This window comes from Thalassophryne amazonica, chromosome 4 (genome assembly GCF_902500255.1).
Source record: "Thalassophryne amazonica chromosome 4, fThaAma1.1, whole genome shotgun sequence".
NCBI lineage: Eukaryota > Metazoa > Chordata > Actinopteri > Batrachoidiformes > Batrachoididae > Thalassophryne > Thalassophryne amazonica.
Window position 1 is genome coordinate 81,047,831 of NC_047106.1, and position 19,292 is coordinate 81,067,122.

Here is a 19,292-nt window from a genome sequence, read left to right on the forward strand (position 1 = left end):
ACTCACAATCCTGACAGTTTGATTTGTTTTATGGTGCCGCTGTTGATTGGAAGAGACAAGGAGGTTCTGAAGACATGTTCTGGGGTGAATTCCACTTCGAGCCACGTGCTGGAGATGAGTCCGGTGGCGTGCGGACCGCTAGCTCCAAGGATGGCCGCAGAGCGGTACGTGCCTTAGCTGCTTTGTTTGGCGAATCTGTTGACTGTAGCAATGGGACCGCTTTCACCGACAGCATGGAAGATTGTGGAGAGGTGTGCGCTGTGACTGTGTCGGCTGGTGCTGCTGAGGTCAGCGGAGAAGTGTGCTTCATGACGGCTTCGGCAGGTGCTGCTGCTGTCTGTGGTGAAGTGCATGCTGGGACAGTTCCGTCCGGTGCTGTGAACGGCTGTAGAGTCATGCGTGCCATGATTGCTTCGACTGGCGCTGCTGGGGACCGTGAGGGCGTGCGCGCCATGACAGCTTCGGCCGGTGCCACTGTAAGCCATCCTGAGGGACACCGAGGCATCGGAACCGGAGTTTCCTGGGGCTGGTGCGCCGATGTGGACGGTGCAGGTCGCTGCTGTGGTAACGTGTCTTTACCAGATGGCCCCTTTTGGGAGCAGGGAAGTCAGGCAACATGACAGCTTCCATTACCGTAGGCAGAGTGGTTGCAGATGCCATTGGCAGTAAATGTGGTGTATGAAGCTTTTGTGGACCTGGTGTGGGCGCGGCCAGCGTCAGTGCAGCGCACGGTCGTGGGGCCGGCCCTCCAGGCTGATTCTGCTGTGGCAATTTCCGGGTTGGAGAGCACCGTGAAACTGATGCGGCCGGCAGACTAGGCGTCATCAGTGGGACCACCTGGGGAGGCATGATGGCTGCGGCAGACAGGATGATCACACTGGATGTATCTAGGCAGGAATCATACAGTTCAGCTTCAAAAAGGCAGTTCATCAGATCTTCAATGTATGGAGGGAGCTGACCTTACTCGAACAGGGTTTTGATGTTTGCCAGTTCAGGAAAAGCCATGGCAGTGTTAGGCTCGGCTTGTAATATTTCATCAAGAGCGGAAAAAAATCCACCGTTTGTGCTGCCACCCTGGTTTGTCCAAAAACTCAAAAAATAAGTCCTGAATTTTAAACAAAATGGTGACGGTGTCTTGAAGCCACAATCCCTCCATGTCAGATGAGGAATCATCGTCGTTATCTTCACCATCATCATCATTCACGTCTTCCCAGTCGAACTCACTGTCGGTAGGTGGAAGAGTGGATGGCAAGTGTATGGCGTCAGATCAGCGACAAAACCCCACTCGCGCAAAAAATACTTTCACGCGTAGATATTAACTGCTTGCGTGCAAATTATCTCTGTGCGCGCGTGCAAAGGTGCTGCACATAACAAATTACAGAAAGTCCTAAAAATCACCTGCAGACTGACTCTGTACACCCAAACAGACCAAAGGGAATAGTGTGATTATTAACCATCAGATGACAAATTAAAACCTCTTAAATCACGTGCAAACCATGATGCCACCACCTCCCTGAAGGAGACAATGGCATCTCCTTAAAAAAAAATAAAATTATTTATTTATAAATCAAATCCAAACAAAACAGATCCTGTACAAAATCCTAAAATGCTGAATACATGAAAATACAAATACCAGAACATAAAAGGGGCTTACTGAATATTATTTACAAATAATAAAAGAAAAGAAAATGTAGGGCAACCAAACATTTACAAATCAAATTTGTCTATTAAAAAACTACTTTTAAAATATTATTGGATTCAATCAATGATAGAGACTTATAATTAAGTTTAAACTAATTTTTCCAATGATAGAGAGATTATATTCTGATTCTCTGTGCAGAGAACCTGCAGCCAGACTCTGCACTGTCACCTCCTCTCTCCCCCTTGCTGCGTGCATCTGGTGAGAACGCAGCCAGCAGGTCCTCTGCACAGAGAATCAGAGTGCACAGTTTGACTGCAGACAGACTGTGCACTCTGATTTCTCTTCTAGTTTATAGTTGTTCTTCTGCTGAGCTGCAGGTCTGCGCTCTGAGTTCTGTTATAGTTTATCTTTCTTCCTTTGACCGCAAGCTGCGTGCGCGCGCATGTGAACGAACCATCCGTGAGTAAATGTGGAGATGTCTGGAGTTTTACTTAATGTGGACATGTCCTGTCTCTGGCAATCAGTCTGTGAGGAGGACTTATGTCCTTTTTTGCCCTTTTTTAAAAACAGTGATGAGAGAGTTTGAGGGGAGAACGAGGAGCTGCAGCAGCCAGACAGTTTTTTTTTTTCTTTTAAGTGTTCACATGTGCACGCCCGAATGAATCGTCCGTGAGTAAATGTGGAGATGTCTGGAGTTATACTTAATGTGGACATGTCCTGTCTCTGGCAATCAGTCTGTGAGCAGGACTTATGTCCTTTTTTTTTTCTTTTTCTTTTTTAAACACAGTGATGAGAGAGTTTGAGGGGAGAGCGAGGAACTGCAGCAGCCAGACAGTTTTTTTTCTTTTAAGTGTTCACATGTGCACGCACGAACGAATCATCTCTGGCAATCAGTCTGTGAGCAGGACTTTTATGGACTTTATTTAAACACAGTTGTGAGAGAATTTAAGAGCGAGGAGCTGCAGCTGCGATCAGCAGTTTTTTTTTCTGTGCTTTTTTTGAGCATGTAGTTTTACTGCATTGTGTACACGGTATAAAAACAATCCTGCGTGATTTATACTTCAGGAACAATGGAACACAGAAGGAATCGTAAATTGGCGTCGAGTAACGTTGCATCGTGAGGGTGTGGCTTCCAGTCAAGCTGAGTACCGTTGTGTTGCTCTGAGTTGCGCTGAAACCACTTAATTTCTGCGTCCTGTGCTCGACACAGAAAAAATTAAACACGTTTAATTTTTGCTATCCGATTCGCTTCGTCCTTTGTGTCCCTCTCGCTGTTCTGGCATCAAGTTACATCGTCTCTGTACTGAGATGCTTCCACATGGCGTCGTCATGACGCCGCACGACGCAACTCAAAGTGGGTCCGGTGTGAAAGGGGCTTTAGTATATAGATAAATGGTTTTAACTTGCTTCTGATAAGTGATCACGACTGTCAAGAGCACTTAGCTTCTCTGTGCCGACACAAAAAGAGTTTGTAAACAGCTCAGTGCAGATCTGAGAAAGGGGATTGTAGATTAACACAAATATGGAATGTTTCTTAGAATCATTTCTAAAGAGTTTGAGATTCCAAAATCATCATCTCAAACAACTGTGCACTTGTATAAGTTATTTTGGGGGGTAGCCACTTTGCCAATGTCTGAAAGATTACTGTCACCCCCAGCTGAGAGTGAGTTGGTCCAAATGGTCAATGACCACCAAGCCACAGACCTGCCATGAATGCTGCTGAAGACCGGTGTCACACTCTTCAGTCAAACAAGTGTTGGAACTCTAAGGCCTGAGGAATTCCATCCAAGAAAGAATCCCCTGATCCAAAGTTGACACAAAGTTGACATGAATAAAGAAAACACTTTCTGGAGGAAAGTTTTACAGTCAGATGAGACAAGGAATGAATTGTTTGGCTGCAATGACTAGTGGTAGGTTTCAAGATGTCAAAATTAGGCATTCAACCCCAAGAACACTCAACCGGCTGTTCAGCATGACTGTGGTAGAATCATGATCTGGTACCATTTTTCTGTACGTGGAACTGGAGCAAAGCACAAAGTAGATGGTGGTTGCCAACACTGACCCTCAAGGACCCTCGAACCCTGCATATTTTCCATCTCTTCTTGCTCTGCCAAAAGCTGGCTGGCTGAGCACAGTCAGTCAAGAGCTGACACCTGAATGAAGTAATCAATTTTTTGACAGAACAGGGAGAGATGGAAAAAGTGCATGTTTGGCATTCCCTGACAACCAGTGTTGGGAACCACTGAATTAGACGGTTGAACTTGGACACAATTGGGTATTCCAATAAGAGCATCAGCCCAAACACACATCAAAACAGGTTGTGAAATGGATAAAGCAGGCGAACATTAAGCTTTTGGAATGGCCTTCTCAAAGTCCTGACCTCAAGCAAATCAAAAGTCTTTGGAGAGTATTTAAATGTCAGGGCCATGCAAATAATCCAATAAATTTAGGTGAACTCTGCCAAATCTGCTAAGAGAAATATCAAATATCCAAACAGGATTCTGTCAGAATTATGCTGAAGTCTACCATAAGCATCTGGTCAAGGTGAAACTAGGAACATTAAGCCAAATATTAGGTCTGGTGCATTTTTTAACCCTCTGATTTCAGAAAACACTAAATAATTAGACTACATACACTGACATGTGTGCAAAATTCTTGGATTTTTTTCCACATTAAAGAATAAATCTACCCTAGAGAGTTGTTCAGACAAATAATTGAATATCCACAAGAATGTATACTTTGACAACTGTAACATTTTCTGCACACTACAGCTTTATTAATGTGAGCTTGTATGAAATATATGCATTTAGATAATAGAAGAACCACTTAATGTTTCACTTATTAAAATAACATGCAGTTATTTGTGCAATGAAATTATAGCGTAGTATCAGAGTATTGTTATGTATTTGTATTAATACTAGCGCCAATAACATCCTAAAAACACCATCCCGAGGTGAAAGAGTGAACATAGGTAATGCTAAATAAGTAAGTGTGTTACAAGGAAGATTCGATTTTTCAGCTATTTCGCAACAGATCCAGACTAAGACCCAGGCTTTCAATGACTTATTGGACTCGGCCATCAGAAGTGTTTCTGTATGAGATGAAAGTGTCAAACTTGTAGCGAGAGCAATTTATCTTGGCAGTGCTGTTCATGTCTCTGGATCCTAGACCTCTGAGACTGAAAGACATCTGAAAAGAATTTATGAGGTCAAGAGGTCTCTGCACCAAGGTGTTGGGTAGTGCCAATACCTTTGCTTCCAGTATGGTTTTGACACTTGAATGGCAACCAGCAACTTAAGGCAACAACTTGATGTCTCTGATACTAGATGTCTTTGTAAGATTCTTGTGTTCCACTGGAATAACTTTGTGTCAAATGAAGAGTTACTGAAAAGGAAGGAACTAGGTGTCAAGGCCTGAGACTGAACCAGACCTAAGTGATGAGGTGCACCTATGAGTGAATAAAGCCTACATTGTTAGAGATATATAAATCTGGACCTCAAATGAGCCAGGCCAGGCTCACCAAAACAGCACTGGCCTCATTCAGCCATAAGCTGGCACTAAGGAAAGCGTCGTCACCCACTTTTGCTTAAGCCTGGTTCACACTGCAAGATAATTAGCCCGATATCGGAACCTTTCTTCCCCTTCCGACAATCTTAAGGACGCCCCGACAATTGTGATGACGCTAAAGATAATCTTATCAGATATTCCTGCCATGTGTGGTGTGTTAAGAGCGCTCTAAAGTGCTCAGAAGGACGTCTGGAGCACTCCGATCGCAAATCGGGGATAGTCAACATGTTGGATTGTCTTGGCCCGATATCGCAGTGTGTGTTGTGTCCTCTGACTACAAACGCGCACGCAGCCTGCTGAATGTGACGTGTAGCCAATCAGAAAGCGAGGTTACAGACGTACAGAGCAGAAAATAAAATCAAAACAGCTGTTCTGACTTACCAGAAGTCCAGTGGTCGCGCTATCTCCACTCCTTTAAAGAACGCCTTTTCTTTCTCCATTTGTAGCATGTTTTCCCCTCTGTTTTAAATAGTACACAAACTATCGCCATCTGTTTACTCAGAAGTCACGTTAAAGCTCAAGAGATTTTGCGATATTTCCTGTCTGACCTGGGAATTTTTGTGTGTGAAATCTGTTTGTGTGTGGTGTGTTGACTTCACCATGAGGCTGCACACCACACACTGTACAACCAAACCTGTCAGATCTATGATTTTTTATCTCCACGTGTGTGGTCTCTCAGGTTTTGGAAACCTACAGATAATTTTAAAATCCTGCTGTGTGAACCAGGCATTGGAGAGACTATGAATAGTATCACATGCACTGTGAGGAAACATCAGCTTAGACACTTTGGTCATGTGGCCCGTTTGTCTGCCTCAATGTTGAGGTCCCAAGCAAGTGGAAAAAGCAGGAGCTACTAATCGCTGGGTCATTTTTACTTCTATTACACCCAAAACAAGTATTGATGAGATGATCATGTCTCACCATTAAAATAATCAAGTTATTTAGCCACTATATAAACCATTCAGAGTGGCAGAACATAGTGTCGTACACTGCTGCCATCTATAAGCTGAAAAGGGGTACGTTCCACCATTCCATTGCTGTTCTGTCATTGAATTTGGGGCTTCTAATGCTGATCTATAGCTTTATATAGTGGCTAAATAACTTGATTATTTTAATGGTGAGACCTGATCATCTCATCAATACTTGTTTTGGGTGTAATAGAAGCAAAACCGACCCATTCCACCAATTGTCATCCGTTCCGCCAATTACCAGTTCTTTTTTTTTTTTTTTTTTTTTTTAATATTTATTCCATTCATTTAAAAGAAAAACAGAAAAGCAAAAAACAAAAGCACCACAATACCAGAATGAAAAGGAGCAGAAAGAAGAACAAGTCTTATGATTTCTGCCCCTTTTAACAATACAATCTTTCAATATACAGCATCATAGTCAACATTATTTAACAGATTGCATTTCTTTAACTTGTCACATACCACTGACCCATTTCATAATTATGACCATTAATTAATAGATTACATCACTGACAGGTTACATTTAAACTTAAGACACTCCAAACATTATTAACAGTTTACTTTTTTTTTTTTTGACTTTCTTGCAGCCCACTGACTTACTTCATAGTTTCATACTTACTTAATACATCTAATTTAATGTTTTTTAAATAATTTAAGCGACCTTAATTCTTTAATTTCTTTATTAAGATTATTCCATAATTTGACACCATTTACTGCAATACTCCTTTCCTTTACTTTGGTTCTAAATCTTGGTTTTTTAAAGACTTCTATTCCTTTCAATTTATAACTACTTACTCTTTTTTCAAACATATTTTGAATGTTTGTTGGTAAAGTATTTTTATTAACTTGGTACATCGTTTGTAATATTTTCAAATCAACTAAATCATGAAATTTAAGTACCCTATACTTAATAAACAATGGATTAGATGGATCTCTAAAACCACTGTTACTAATCACTTTTAAAGCTCTTTTCTGCAAAATAAATAAAGGTTGTATATAGGTTGTATATGTTGATCCCCAGATTTCTACACAGTAAGTTAAATATGGGACAATCAATGAATTGTACAATGTTAATAAACCATAACTATTTAATGAATATTTTACTTTATGCAAAACAGCAATGGCTTTCGCTATTTTTCCTTTTATGTAATTTATGTGTGACTTCCATGTAAGATCTTCATCAATCATGACTCCTAAAAATTTCATTTCTTTTACCCTTTGTATATCCATTCCATCTATTTGTAATGACACATTATTTTCTTTCGCTCTATCATTAAACAATATGAAATTTGTCTTATTAATATTTAGTGACAATCTGTTTATATCAAACCAATGTTTAACTTTTTCCAACTCTGAATTTATCACTTGTGCTACTTCCTGTATATCTGATCCAGAGTAAAACAGCGTTGTATCATCAGCAAATAAAATGCTGCCAAGCACATTGGATACATTCACAAAATCATTGATATACAAAATAAACAGTTTGGGTCCAAGTACCGATCCTTGTGGTACTCCATAAATAATGTTACACAATTCTGATTTGGTATTATTTATCTGAACAAACTGTTTTCTATTTTCTAAGTAGCTTTTTACCCACTGATGTGCAACACCTTATTCCATATTGTTGTAACTTGTGGAGCAATCTTGAGTGGTCTATAACATCAAAAGCCTTTTTCAGGTCAATAAAAATACTTACAAAATAATCCTTATTATCTATTGTTGTTGATATTTTCTCTATTAGTTCCATAATTGCCATAGCTGTCGAATGTTTTGTTCTGAATCCATACTGAGCATTATTTAAAATATGATGTTTCTCAATAAATTTATCCAATCTTGTTACAAAAACTTTTTCCATAATTTTAGAAAACTGTGGAAGCAATGATACTGGCCTGTAATTAGAAAAATTATGTTTGTTTGTCTCCATTTTTATATAATGGGACTACCTTAGCAATTTTCATTTCATCTGGAAAAAACCCCAGTTGACAGAGACAGATTACAAATATAAGTAAATGGTTCAATAACAATTTCTATTATACTTTTTACAGTCATCATGTCTAAATCTTCATGGTCAGTTGATCTTTTGCTTACACAGTTTACAATATTTCTTATTTCATCTTTTTCCACATTGTCCAGGAAAATACTATTGACCGTATTTACCAATGTACATAATTTATCTTCTATTATTGGTTTATTTCCCACCAGACTTGACCCTACATTTGAAAAATAATCATTAAACCCATTTGCAACTTCTTTTATATCATATATCTCTTTATTTTCCTTAACAAAGTAATTTGGAATAGTTTCTTTCGTTCCATCACTATCAATCACACTTTTTATAATTCCCCATGTTACCCTCATATTATCTTTACTCTTATTTAGTTTTTCACTGTAATAATCTTTTTTTTGTTTCCTAATTATTGTTAATAGTTTATTTTTATATTTTTTGTATTTATGTTCTGATTCCTTTGTTTGCAATTTTAAAAAGCACCTGTATAAATAGCTTTTCTTTGCACAAGCATTTTTTATTCCCTTTGTCAGCCATGGTTTATTTACTCTTTTCTTACTAATTTCAATTAATTTACAATTTTTATTGTCTGATTTCATCAATATTTTCATAAATGAGTTATATGCTACATTAACATCACTGACATAAACTTCTTCCCAGTTTTGATTTTTAAGGTCATATTTTAATGCCTCTAAGGCTTTTACTGACTTATCTCTTTTAAAGTTTATATCAGTTTTTTTGTTGTACCTATTTTTATATTTAAATATTGAAAAAATTGGTAAATGGTCGCTAATATCTGTCATGAAGATCCCATTCTTGATAATTTCATCTGTTCTGTTTGTAAATATATTATCAATTACCGTTGCACTTTGCGATGTAATTCTGGTTGGTTTTGTTATCAAGGGGAATAACCCCAAACTATACATTGTATTCACAAAATCACTTAATCTTTGGCAGCTGGAGCTTTCTATGTTAATATTAAAGTCCCCACACATAAAAAGCGTTTTGTTTTTAATTTGATGGAATAATTCAATTATTTTATCTGTAAATTTCACAACACAAGAATCTGGTGCTCTGTATACACAACTAACTAAAATATTCTTAGATGTTTCATGTACAAGTTCCACTGTTACAATTTCTATGACATCATTCATAATTGTCATTTCTTCAACAATTGTACACATCAGATCTGTTTTTGTATACAGAGCAATACCACCGCCTTTTTTATATCTTCTGATTACAAAATACAGCTCATATCCCTCCATTTGAACTTCATCCATGAGATCATCTTTAAGCCAAGATTCAGTGATTGCAACAATACTAAATCTATTTTTAAACTGATTTAAATAATCTTTTATTTGTGACATTTTACAATACAAGCTTCGACTGTTTATATGTATGAGTGACAGGGTATCTTCTGCAATTTTTTCACTATTCAGCTGTTCTACTGTATAATACTCACAACCAATCGTCTTCCAGTTTCATTCCACCTGTAGTTCTGGTGATGAGTATCCACTGGAAAACGCCAAGTGGACACCCACCAGTTGTCTGCCTGGATGGTTGCTATGTGGGTACTTCAATGTGAAACTGAAAAATTTTGATTAAAAACAACTGAATGCTTTGCTTCTTAAGATGTTGTTTGCGATGAAATCATGGACCGTAACATTGATACGGGTACCAATACCATCATCCTTCATGAATCAGTGGAAAGTGGCAACGCCAAACAAACAAACTGTTCATTCACAACTGATACCATATGACTTCCTGCACACGATAAGTTCTCCTGACACTTGCTGAACATGACACTGCGGTCCGAAGCAACAATCTGTGTGTGGTTAGGACTGAGGACTCCTGCACTTAAATCAGTACTCGGCTGACGTATTAATTTACAGCGGCCACAAGTCCACAACCCAAAGTCTTAATCATAACAATAATAATTCAGGATTCCATCTTCTTGACGCCCGGGCAGAAAAACGGGGGTGATTGTGCAAGTTGACTTGGCAGGCGGTCGCAGACATCTGGAGAGCATTAGGTCTGCAGGAGACGTGAATCCAGACTCGGTGCACGGTCTGCACGATGTGCACGGCGTGTCCCTCCACATCAAACTACGTGTCATTTTCCACATTTCTCACATCCCAAACAGGAGGCCTACACAGAACCGGGCCTGTGGGCCACCGGACTCAGTTCCGTAACGGAGGAAGACCTGCGGGTTCGAACCGGATACCAGCGAGCGAGTGAATCGTTGCATAACAAGAATACGCGCGCAGCACCAAGCGGGACGAAGGCAGAGATAATGGGCAGTAAAATCAGATAGTTCCCGATATTTAAGAGCATAAGTCCCGGTGGCAGCAGACTAAGTATCTCGAGCGTTCAGAGCCGGTGGGTTTTAGCGCTCAGCCTACCTGTAACCGCTCCGACGCAGGTTGCCACATATTAGCAGAGTCCAAGTCTCTCCGTCACTGCAGCTTGTTGTTCTGTGGGAGGCCCGCTCACATCTGTTTCTCTCCGTCTCCTCTCCGTTCTCCTTCAGTCTGCTCCGCACAGCTCCGCCTGGCTGCACATACCTATCTGACCAGCAGGTGGAGCTACCGGCGCTTGGGTTCTCACCAGGTTCTCACGGATTCCCATGTTGCCTTCAGGTGCCACCGGAAATCTAACGTTGACGTCTGTTTTGGTTGGTTGAGGTTTTATGTAATAAACCTCATCAAAGTAAATGAAAAGGTGAAAAATCAGCACAAGTCAATACAGTGCTCAAAAAAATTCTTAATTTGTCCTGTGGTGACAATGAATGTTTTAAGATGTTCAATCTTGCAAATTGTCTTTTTTCATTTATACAACACCTGAAGATCATGCAGATGTGCATGTCTTTTTAAACACATTTTCAAAGCCCCAAATATTGTGTGGCATTTGAGTGTGAAGATAGATAGATAGATAGATAGATAGATAGATAGATAGATAGATAGATAGATAGATAGATAGATAGATAGATAGATAGATAGATAGATAGATAGATAGATAGATAGATAGATAGATAGATAGATAGATAGATAGATAGATAGATAGATAGATAGATAGATAGATAGATAGATAGATAGATAGATAGATAGATAGATAGATAGATAGATAGATAGATAGATAGATAGATAGATAGATAGATAGATAGATAGATAGATAGATAGATAGATAGATAGATAGATAGATAGATAGATAGATAGATAGATAGATAGATAGATAGATAGATAGATAGATAGATAGATAGATAGATAGATAGATAGATAGATAGATAGATAGATAGATAGATAGATAGATAGATAGATAGATAGATAGATAGATAGATAGATAGATAGATAGATAGATAGATAGATAGATAGATAGATAGATAGATAGATAGATAGATAGATAGATAGATAGATAGATAGATAGATAGATAGATAGATAGATAGATAGATAGAAAGAAAGAAAGAACCCCTGGCAAAAATTATGGAATCACCAGCCTCGGAGGATGTTCATTCAGTTGTTTAATTTTGTAGAAAAAAAGCAGATCACAGACATGATGGTCCAGATGACATTCCAATGGAGGCATGGAAATGTCTAGGAGAGATGGCAGTAGAGTTTCTAACCAGATTGTTTAATAAAATCTTGGAAAGTGAGAGGATGCCTGAGGAGTGGAGACGAAGTGTGCTGGTTCCTATTTTCAAGAACAAGGGTGATGTGCAGAGCTGCAGTAACTACAGAGGCATAAAGCTGATCAGCCACAGCATGAAGTTATGGGAAAGAGTAGTAGAAGCTAGGCTTAGAAAACAGGTGAAGATCTGTGAGCAGCAATATGGTTTCATGCCGAGAAAGAGCACTACAGATGCAATGTTTGCGCTGAGAATACTGTTGGAAAAGTACAGAGAACAGAAAGAGTTACATTGTGTGTTTGTGGACTTAGAAAAAGCTTATGATAGGGTGCCAAGAGAAGAGTTGTGGCATTGTATGAGGAAGTCTGGAGTGGCAGAGAAGTATGTTAGGGTAGTGCAGGACATGTACAAGAATAGTGTGACAGCGGTGAGATGCGCAGTCGGAATGACAGACTCATTCAAGGTGGAGGATCAGCTCTGAGTCCTTTCTTGTTTGCAGTGGTGATGGACAGGTTGACAGATGAGATCAGACAGGAGTCCCCATGGACTATGATGTTTGCAGATGACATTGTGATCTGTAGTGAGAGTAGAGAGCAAGTTGAGTCTAGTCTGGAGAAGTGGAGATATGCTTTGGAGAGAAGGGGAATGAAAGTCAGTAGAAGCAAGACTGAGTACATGTGTGTGAATGAGAGGGAGCCCAGTGGAATAGTGCAGTTACAAGGAGTAGAAGTGGTGAAAGTAGGTGAGTTTAAATATTTGGGGTCAACTGTTCAAAGTAATGGAGAGTGTGGTAAAGAGGTGAAGAAGAGAGTGCAGGCAGGGTGGAGTGGGTGGAGAAAGGTGGCAGGAGTGATTTGTGACTGAAGAATATCAGCAAGAGTGAAGGGGAACGTTTACAAAACAGTAGTGAGACCAGCTATGTTGTATGGTTTAGAGACAGTGGCACTAACAAAAAGACAGGAGGCAGAGCTGGAGGTGGCAGAGCTGAAGATGTTGAGATTCTCTTTGGGAGTGACAAGAATGGACAAGATTAGGAATGAACATATCAAAGGGACAGCTCAGGTGGGACGGTTTGGAGACAAAGTCAGAGAGGCGAGATTGAGATGGTTTGGCCATGTGCAGAGGAGGGACCCAGGGTATATAGGGAGAAGGATGCTGAGGATGGAGCCACCAGGCAAGAGGAGAAGAGGGAGAGCAAAGAGGAGGTTCATGGATGTGCTGAGAGAGGACATGCAGGTGGTTGGTGTGACAGAGGAAGATACAGAGGACAGGGTGAGATGGAAACGATTGATCTGCTGTGGCGACCCCTAACAGGAACAGCCGAAAGACAAAGAAGAAGAAGAAGAAGACATGACACAAAACTAAAGTAATTTCAAATGGCAACTTTCTGGCTTTAAGTAACACTATAAGAAATCAGGAAAAAAATTGTGGCGGTCAGTAACGGTTACTTTTTTAGACCAAGCAGAGGGAAAAAAATATGGAATTTATATTATATGGAATTTATATGGAATTTCATTTCATTTTTAAAGGTAGAATTCAACTGGGCATGTTTATTTCCATTTTAAAAACATTTTTTGCCCATAATACACCCAGAACTGCTTCATCGCGAATTACTGTCTGAATAATGAACTACTGTCTACTGTCTAACTTCACACCGGTTGCAAGTGATGGACGTTTTGCCTCTGTACAACACCACAATGGAGTTGAAATGAAGCAACCAAGATATGCTGTAATGTAGACTTTCAGTTTTAAGTCACAGGGTTTAGCAAAAATATCACATTTAACCATTAAGGAAATACACACAATTTTAGACACAGTACCTCCATTTTCAGAGACCAAAAGTAACATAATTGTAAATGTAAGGACTAAATCATAATTTGTACAGCCAGCTTTCTTTAGACAAGTCAGGGGATGAATACATGAATATTTATAAGTCACTGATATGAGTGTTAATGTTTCATGCACTGGTCTGACTTGTGCTTTATGATTCTTGCATATTTCCCTCTTGTGGGACCAGTGAAGGAATAGCTTAAAGTACTGTTTCTTAAATTAATGATGTCATTAAACTACTATATGAATAATCAGTGACGGCTGGAATACACAGGCTAACATGGCTAAACCCTCCCTATAGTTTTACAATAACATATTTAAAACCTTATATTTTTTTAATGCTTATTTTTAATATTGTGAAATATCTGTGTGGTTGAATTAGAGTGTTTTAAACTTTAGCACTGCCAAGTGCAGCAACAGCACCAGCTAGTCACAAGAAAAACACAGGATTTAGCTGAATGGGCTTACTCTTAGCCCAAAGTGTCAAAACTACCAGCTTCCATTAGTTTTCATAGTGGAGAGTCACAGGTGTTGGCCACGCCTCCTTGATTTGCTCAAAAAGTCGCTTTGGTTTCTCCCTTGTTTCACTCAGCATCACTACAGCAGATCTGAGGTGGATGTGCATGTTGATTTGGCACATTTCCCATGTAATTGTTCTTATTTCTTGCCATCCCTGCTCCAGCAGCTTCCATTCATCTTCATTGTGTAGTGATTGACAGGTGTCATGGCAGGCCTCCTTAATTCGCTGAGTGTTCGGGCTGACTGGCATCAGCCTGAAATTCAGTGAATGACTGCAAACATTCAGAGATTTATGAGCGTGTGACAATGACGGCAGCGGACAAAAGCTTGAACGAGGTGGATTATTCTTTATTCTGACATTCTGATCTTTTAGCCTATCGTCCCATCATCTCCCTGTTGTGGACCAGTGTGGATGTACGTCATCAGTGTCATCACTTTGTGTGTGTGTGTGTGTGTGTGTGTGTGTGTGTGTGTGTGTGTGTGTGTGTGTGTGTGTGTGTGTGTGTGTGTGTGTGTGTGTGTGTGTGTGTGTGTGTGTGTGTGTGTGTGTTTGTGTGGTAAACAAAGCAGCGGCAGTATGGGCTCTGCAGTCGTGATATGAGTGTAAGTCAGAGCTCCTGATCAAATCATGTTGGTCTGGAAAATGTCCGTATTTATTGTTTCTCGCACTATTAACTGTGTACTGAGTGAATTCATGTAAAACAAAATAAACAAACTAAAATTGATCAAAAAAAGCTGATTATATATAAATGGTCACTTTATTCCCAAATTCAGAGGGTAAACTGTCCTTTTAATTTGACTGAGGTTGCTAAGAAACAATCAAAGAAAGAACTTGTCATTTAATTTAAAACAAGAAAATAATTTTGTTGTATGAAGGTGGTGGCTTTGAGACCGAAGAGATTGAGAACTGATGCAACAGAAAATATATTGAAGGTTCCATGTCAAAACAAACCATATGCACCCTGAACCACAGGGGTATGAAAAGGTTAAAGGTCAAATACACAGCTTCCATCATGAAAATAATCAAATGTGAGAGCATCAGGCAGTTGTGTTGTGTCAGTCTGTTTTTTTATCAGACATAAATATGGACATTTTAAAAGATTTCTGATTACTTAAGTATGTATTATTTTTCAATATGGCATTTTAATATCTATAAAGAAGATTATTTTCTTTATGTTGTAAAACAGTCGGAGTGTAGTGAAAGTGCAGGTTAAGGTGCCATTTTTCCAAAGTATTGATGACATTGAGATCAATAGGAGGCCTTGTAAATGCTCTCATGCAGCACGTGTGTGTGTGTGTGTGTGTGTGTGTGTGTGTGTGTGTGTGTGTGTGTGTGTGTGTGTGTGTGTGTGTGTGTGTGTGTGTGTGTGTGTGTGTGTGTGTCAGTTTCTTGCTCAAAATCTAATCCAGTCTTCCTTAAAGACCACCAGAGTGCATACTTTTTATAGGCACTATACATGATCAGACCTGTTCTGTGTTTAAAGATGTTTACGTTGGGAACATCTGGATCTGAGGTCAAAGAGGGTGTTCACATTTCTAACACTCCATAAACAGTGTTTCACACACACCGTGTATGACTTTGAAAAGGAACTGCGCAGAACTTTGCCTTATAAAACTTTTATTTATTTATTTATTTATTTTTTGTTATTATTATTATTTTTGGGTGGAGGTATCTTTCATAATTTCAACTAAAAACACATCTGCATATAGCTTTGGTTGTAGGGGGAAAATCAGGATTACAAATTAATTTACATAATTTTGAAGCTGTTTTCATTGGAATACTTTTTTGTCATAATATACAATTTTAGGGTCATTTATCAAAAAGGTAGCATATAGGCAGGGGTGGTGGCCAAGTGGCTAGTGCACTTGGTTTCAGTGCACAAGGTTCCCGGTTCAAACCCCACCCCTACCACATTCCTCCATATAATAAAACTATAATAAAAATTGTGCCAATTCAACATGCAGATCCATTTTAGTTTTGCTGTGGCGACCCTAAGTGCAAACAAGGGATCAGCCGAAGGGAGTTACTATCAAAAAGGTGACATCACCACATGAAAAACAATTTTATTAAAAGGATGGAGCACTCAGACAGTGCCGTTCCCTCACCGTACATGTTTGATACAGATTCATGCAAATTAATTCTTTATGATTCAGTGAGACCATAGTATACTGTCAAAAATGGAAGCACTTTATCTTTGAGTAATACACAACCCTTCAACCATGTTTAGCCCATATTTTCTCCAAACTTTGTGTTCAGCAGTGCTGACTTTGAGTTTGACCTTTCAGGATCACCCCAGGTCAAAAGTCATGGGACCAACCAAAGGTGATATATCACTTCATATGTATAGTAATCATTGGTGCATCTTTAATAAGTTTTTTGAAATAGGTGCAGCGGGTAAAATAAGTATTGAACACGTCACCATTTTTTTTCAGTAAATATATTTCTAAAGGTGCCATTGACATGAAACTTTCAGCAGATGCCGGTAACAACCCAAGTAATCCACACATGCAAAGAAACCAAAACAAAATAAGTACAGAAATTACATTATGTGTAATAAAATGGCATGACACAGGGAAATGTATTGAACACGCTGACTGAAATTTATTTAATACTTCGTACAAAAGCCATTGTTGGTAATAACAGCTTCTGTATGGGGAAACTACTCGCATGCATTGCTCAGTTGTGATTTTGGCCCATTCTTCCACATAAACAGTCTTCAAATCTTGAAGGTTCTGTGGACCTCTTCTATAAACTCTGATCTTTAGTTCTTTTCATTGATTTTCTGTTGGATTCAGGTCAGCTGATTGGCTGGGCCATTCCAGCAGCTTTATGTTCATTCTCTGAAACCAGTTGAGAGTTTCCTTGGCTGTGTGTTTGGGATCATTGTCTTGCTGAAATGTCAGCCCTCATTTCATTTTTATCATCCTGGCAGATTTGTATCAAGAATGTCTGTATATTTTTCCATTCATCCTTCCTTCATTTATATTAAGTTTGCCAGTGTTGTCTGCTGAAAAACAGTCCCACACCATGATGTTCCCACCTCTGAACTTCACTGTTGGTGTGGTGTTTTTGGGGTGACGTGCAGGCCCATTTGTGGTGTGTATTGTGGCATCCAAAGAATTACATTTTAGTCTCATTTGACCAGACTATATTCTCACAGTATTTCACAAGCTTGTCTAAATGTTGTGCAGCAAACTTTAAATAAGATTCAACATGCCTTTTCTTCAGAAATGGCCTCTTGCATGGTGAGTGTGGATACAGGCTATGGATGTTGAGTGCATTACTTATTGTTTTCTTTGAAACAATTGTACCTGCTAATTCCAAGACTTTCTAAAGCTCTCTGCAAATGGTCCTTGGCTCTTGGACAACTCTTCTGATAATTCCTTTCACTCCTCTGTCAGAAATCTTGCGAGGAGCACATGGTCCTGTCGGTTTATGGTGAAATGATGTTCTTTAACATTCAGAGGTTTAGAAATCCTTCTGTAAACAGTGCCATCAGTATATTTTGGAACAATAATCTTGTGAAGATCTTGAGAGATCTCTTTGCTTTTAGCCATCATGAAATGTTTCTTGTGTGACACCTTGGTAATGAGACACCTTTTTATAAGCCATCAATTGGGACTGTCAGGTGATATTAATTTGCACTGACAAGGGGCAGGATTGCTTTCTAATCATTGATAGATTTCAGCTGGTGTCTTGGCTTTCCATGACTTTTGCACCTCCTTTTCTTCAGGTGTTCAATACTTTTTCCTGTGTCATTTCATATTATTACACATAATTTATATACCTATATGGTTTGGTTTCTTTGTATGTGTGGATTACTTGGGTTGTTACGACATCTGGTAAAAATTTCATTTCAATAACACTTTTAGAAATATATTAACTGAGGAAAATGGTGACATGTTCAATACTTATTTTATCCACTGTTAATAAGTTTAAGTACTACTTACCTAAATAGGTAAGTATTGGGCCAAAATTTTTAACTTGGCCTGTGACATTAACTTTGGACCAGTTTTCCCTCAAAATTATAATATTCTGTCTTTGGCTAACCCTCAGTCTTTCCACCAAGGTTGGGCCAAATTGGATTGGTTATTTTGTTCACACATGAACAAAGACACAACAATACCCTCATGTGAAACTAAGGTACTGTTTATGAAAGTAATGTAGCCAGAATTCATAGAAGACACCAGTTTATTAGATGATGTTAACTTGAATCTTTATTTTTTATATCATTCAACATATATAATAGATAATAAGTTTGGTTGTGTTTAAATAAGAGAAAAACAAGGAGTGGCTGAGCCTATTGTTAAAACATTGCTCGACCATGATAAACAACATAGCTACACAACAGAGCTCCAGACTCACAAGGACACACATTAAATGAAATACTGGAGTAAATGTCATCCTGTCTTCTGTTCATTAGTCGAACAGCTTATTTGGCACAACCTCTTCTTCCGTTTGCCCACAATCCTCTCCACCTGAAAACTCTCATCCAGAAATACTAAACACTCTCAGTACCAGAAGTGATTTTCTGGACTGACGTAAACACACACAATGAGTACATATCACAGAAATACATGCAGCAAGATGGTAGTGTCACAATACTCCAGTAAACCTACTTTCTATTCGTACATCACTGAGAAACTTGCATGTTTAGAACAGGACAATATGTATTTCGTAAAGACGAACTCCTCCATCAGGTCCCGCTTGGCTAGTTGTTTTGTCACATGTAGCTATGCAGCTGATCTATCGACAACAAAGTATGCAAAAAAAAAAAAAAAAAAGTGGCACAAACCTGACAGGAAAATACAACTGCAATGGAATGATACAAACAACCAAGTACAAAGTGCTCGAAAAAAGAAAAGAAAACACCAAATCTAACCATGCACAAAGTAAGGTAACCTACTGCAGACTCTTTTAAAATATATAAAGAGATACAGTAAATGCACCGTGAGGGCGCACCTATTTCTACCACACCTGCTTCATAATTGTCTGATGTCGCGGGTTACATGTGTGTTTCCACTCTTACAGAAGCAGACAGTCTGGTGTGGACTAATGGCATCAATATACAGTACAATATACAGCAGAGGTCACTGAAAATGTCAACAACAACTTAAGCGATATAACGTACGCTCTT

General features: G+C 39.0%; 1 protein-coding gene across 1 annotated transcript in view; it reads right to left on the reverse strand.

Annotated features, from left to right (window-relative positions):
* pid1 (phosphotyrosine interaction domain containing 1) overlaps positions 1-10,762 on the reverse strand; it is a 98,085-nt gene extending 87,323 nt beyond the window's left edge. The window contains exon 1 of the mRNA XM_034168149.1: positions 10,585-10,762. Within this exon, the coding sequence (XP_034024040.1) occupies positions 10,585-10,614 (30 nt within the window). The 5' untranslated portion in view covers positions 10,615-10,762. The remainder of the gene's footprint in view (positions 1-10,584) is intronic.
* Between the last annotated feature and the right edge of the window lie 8,530 nt (positions 10,763-19,292).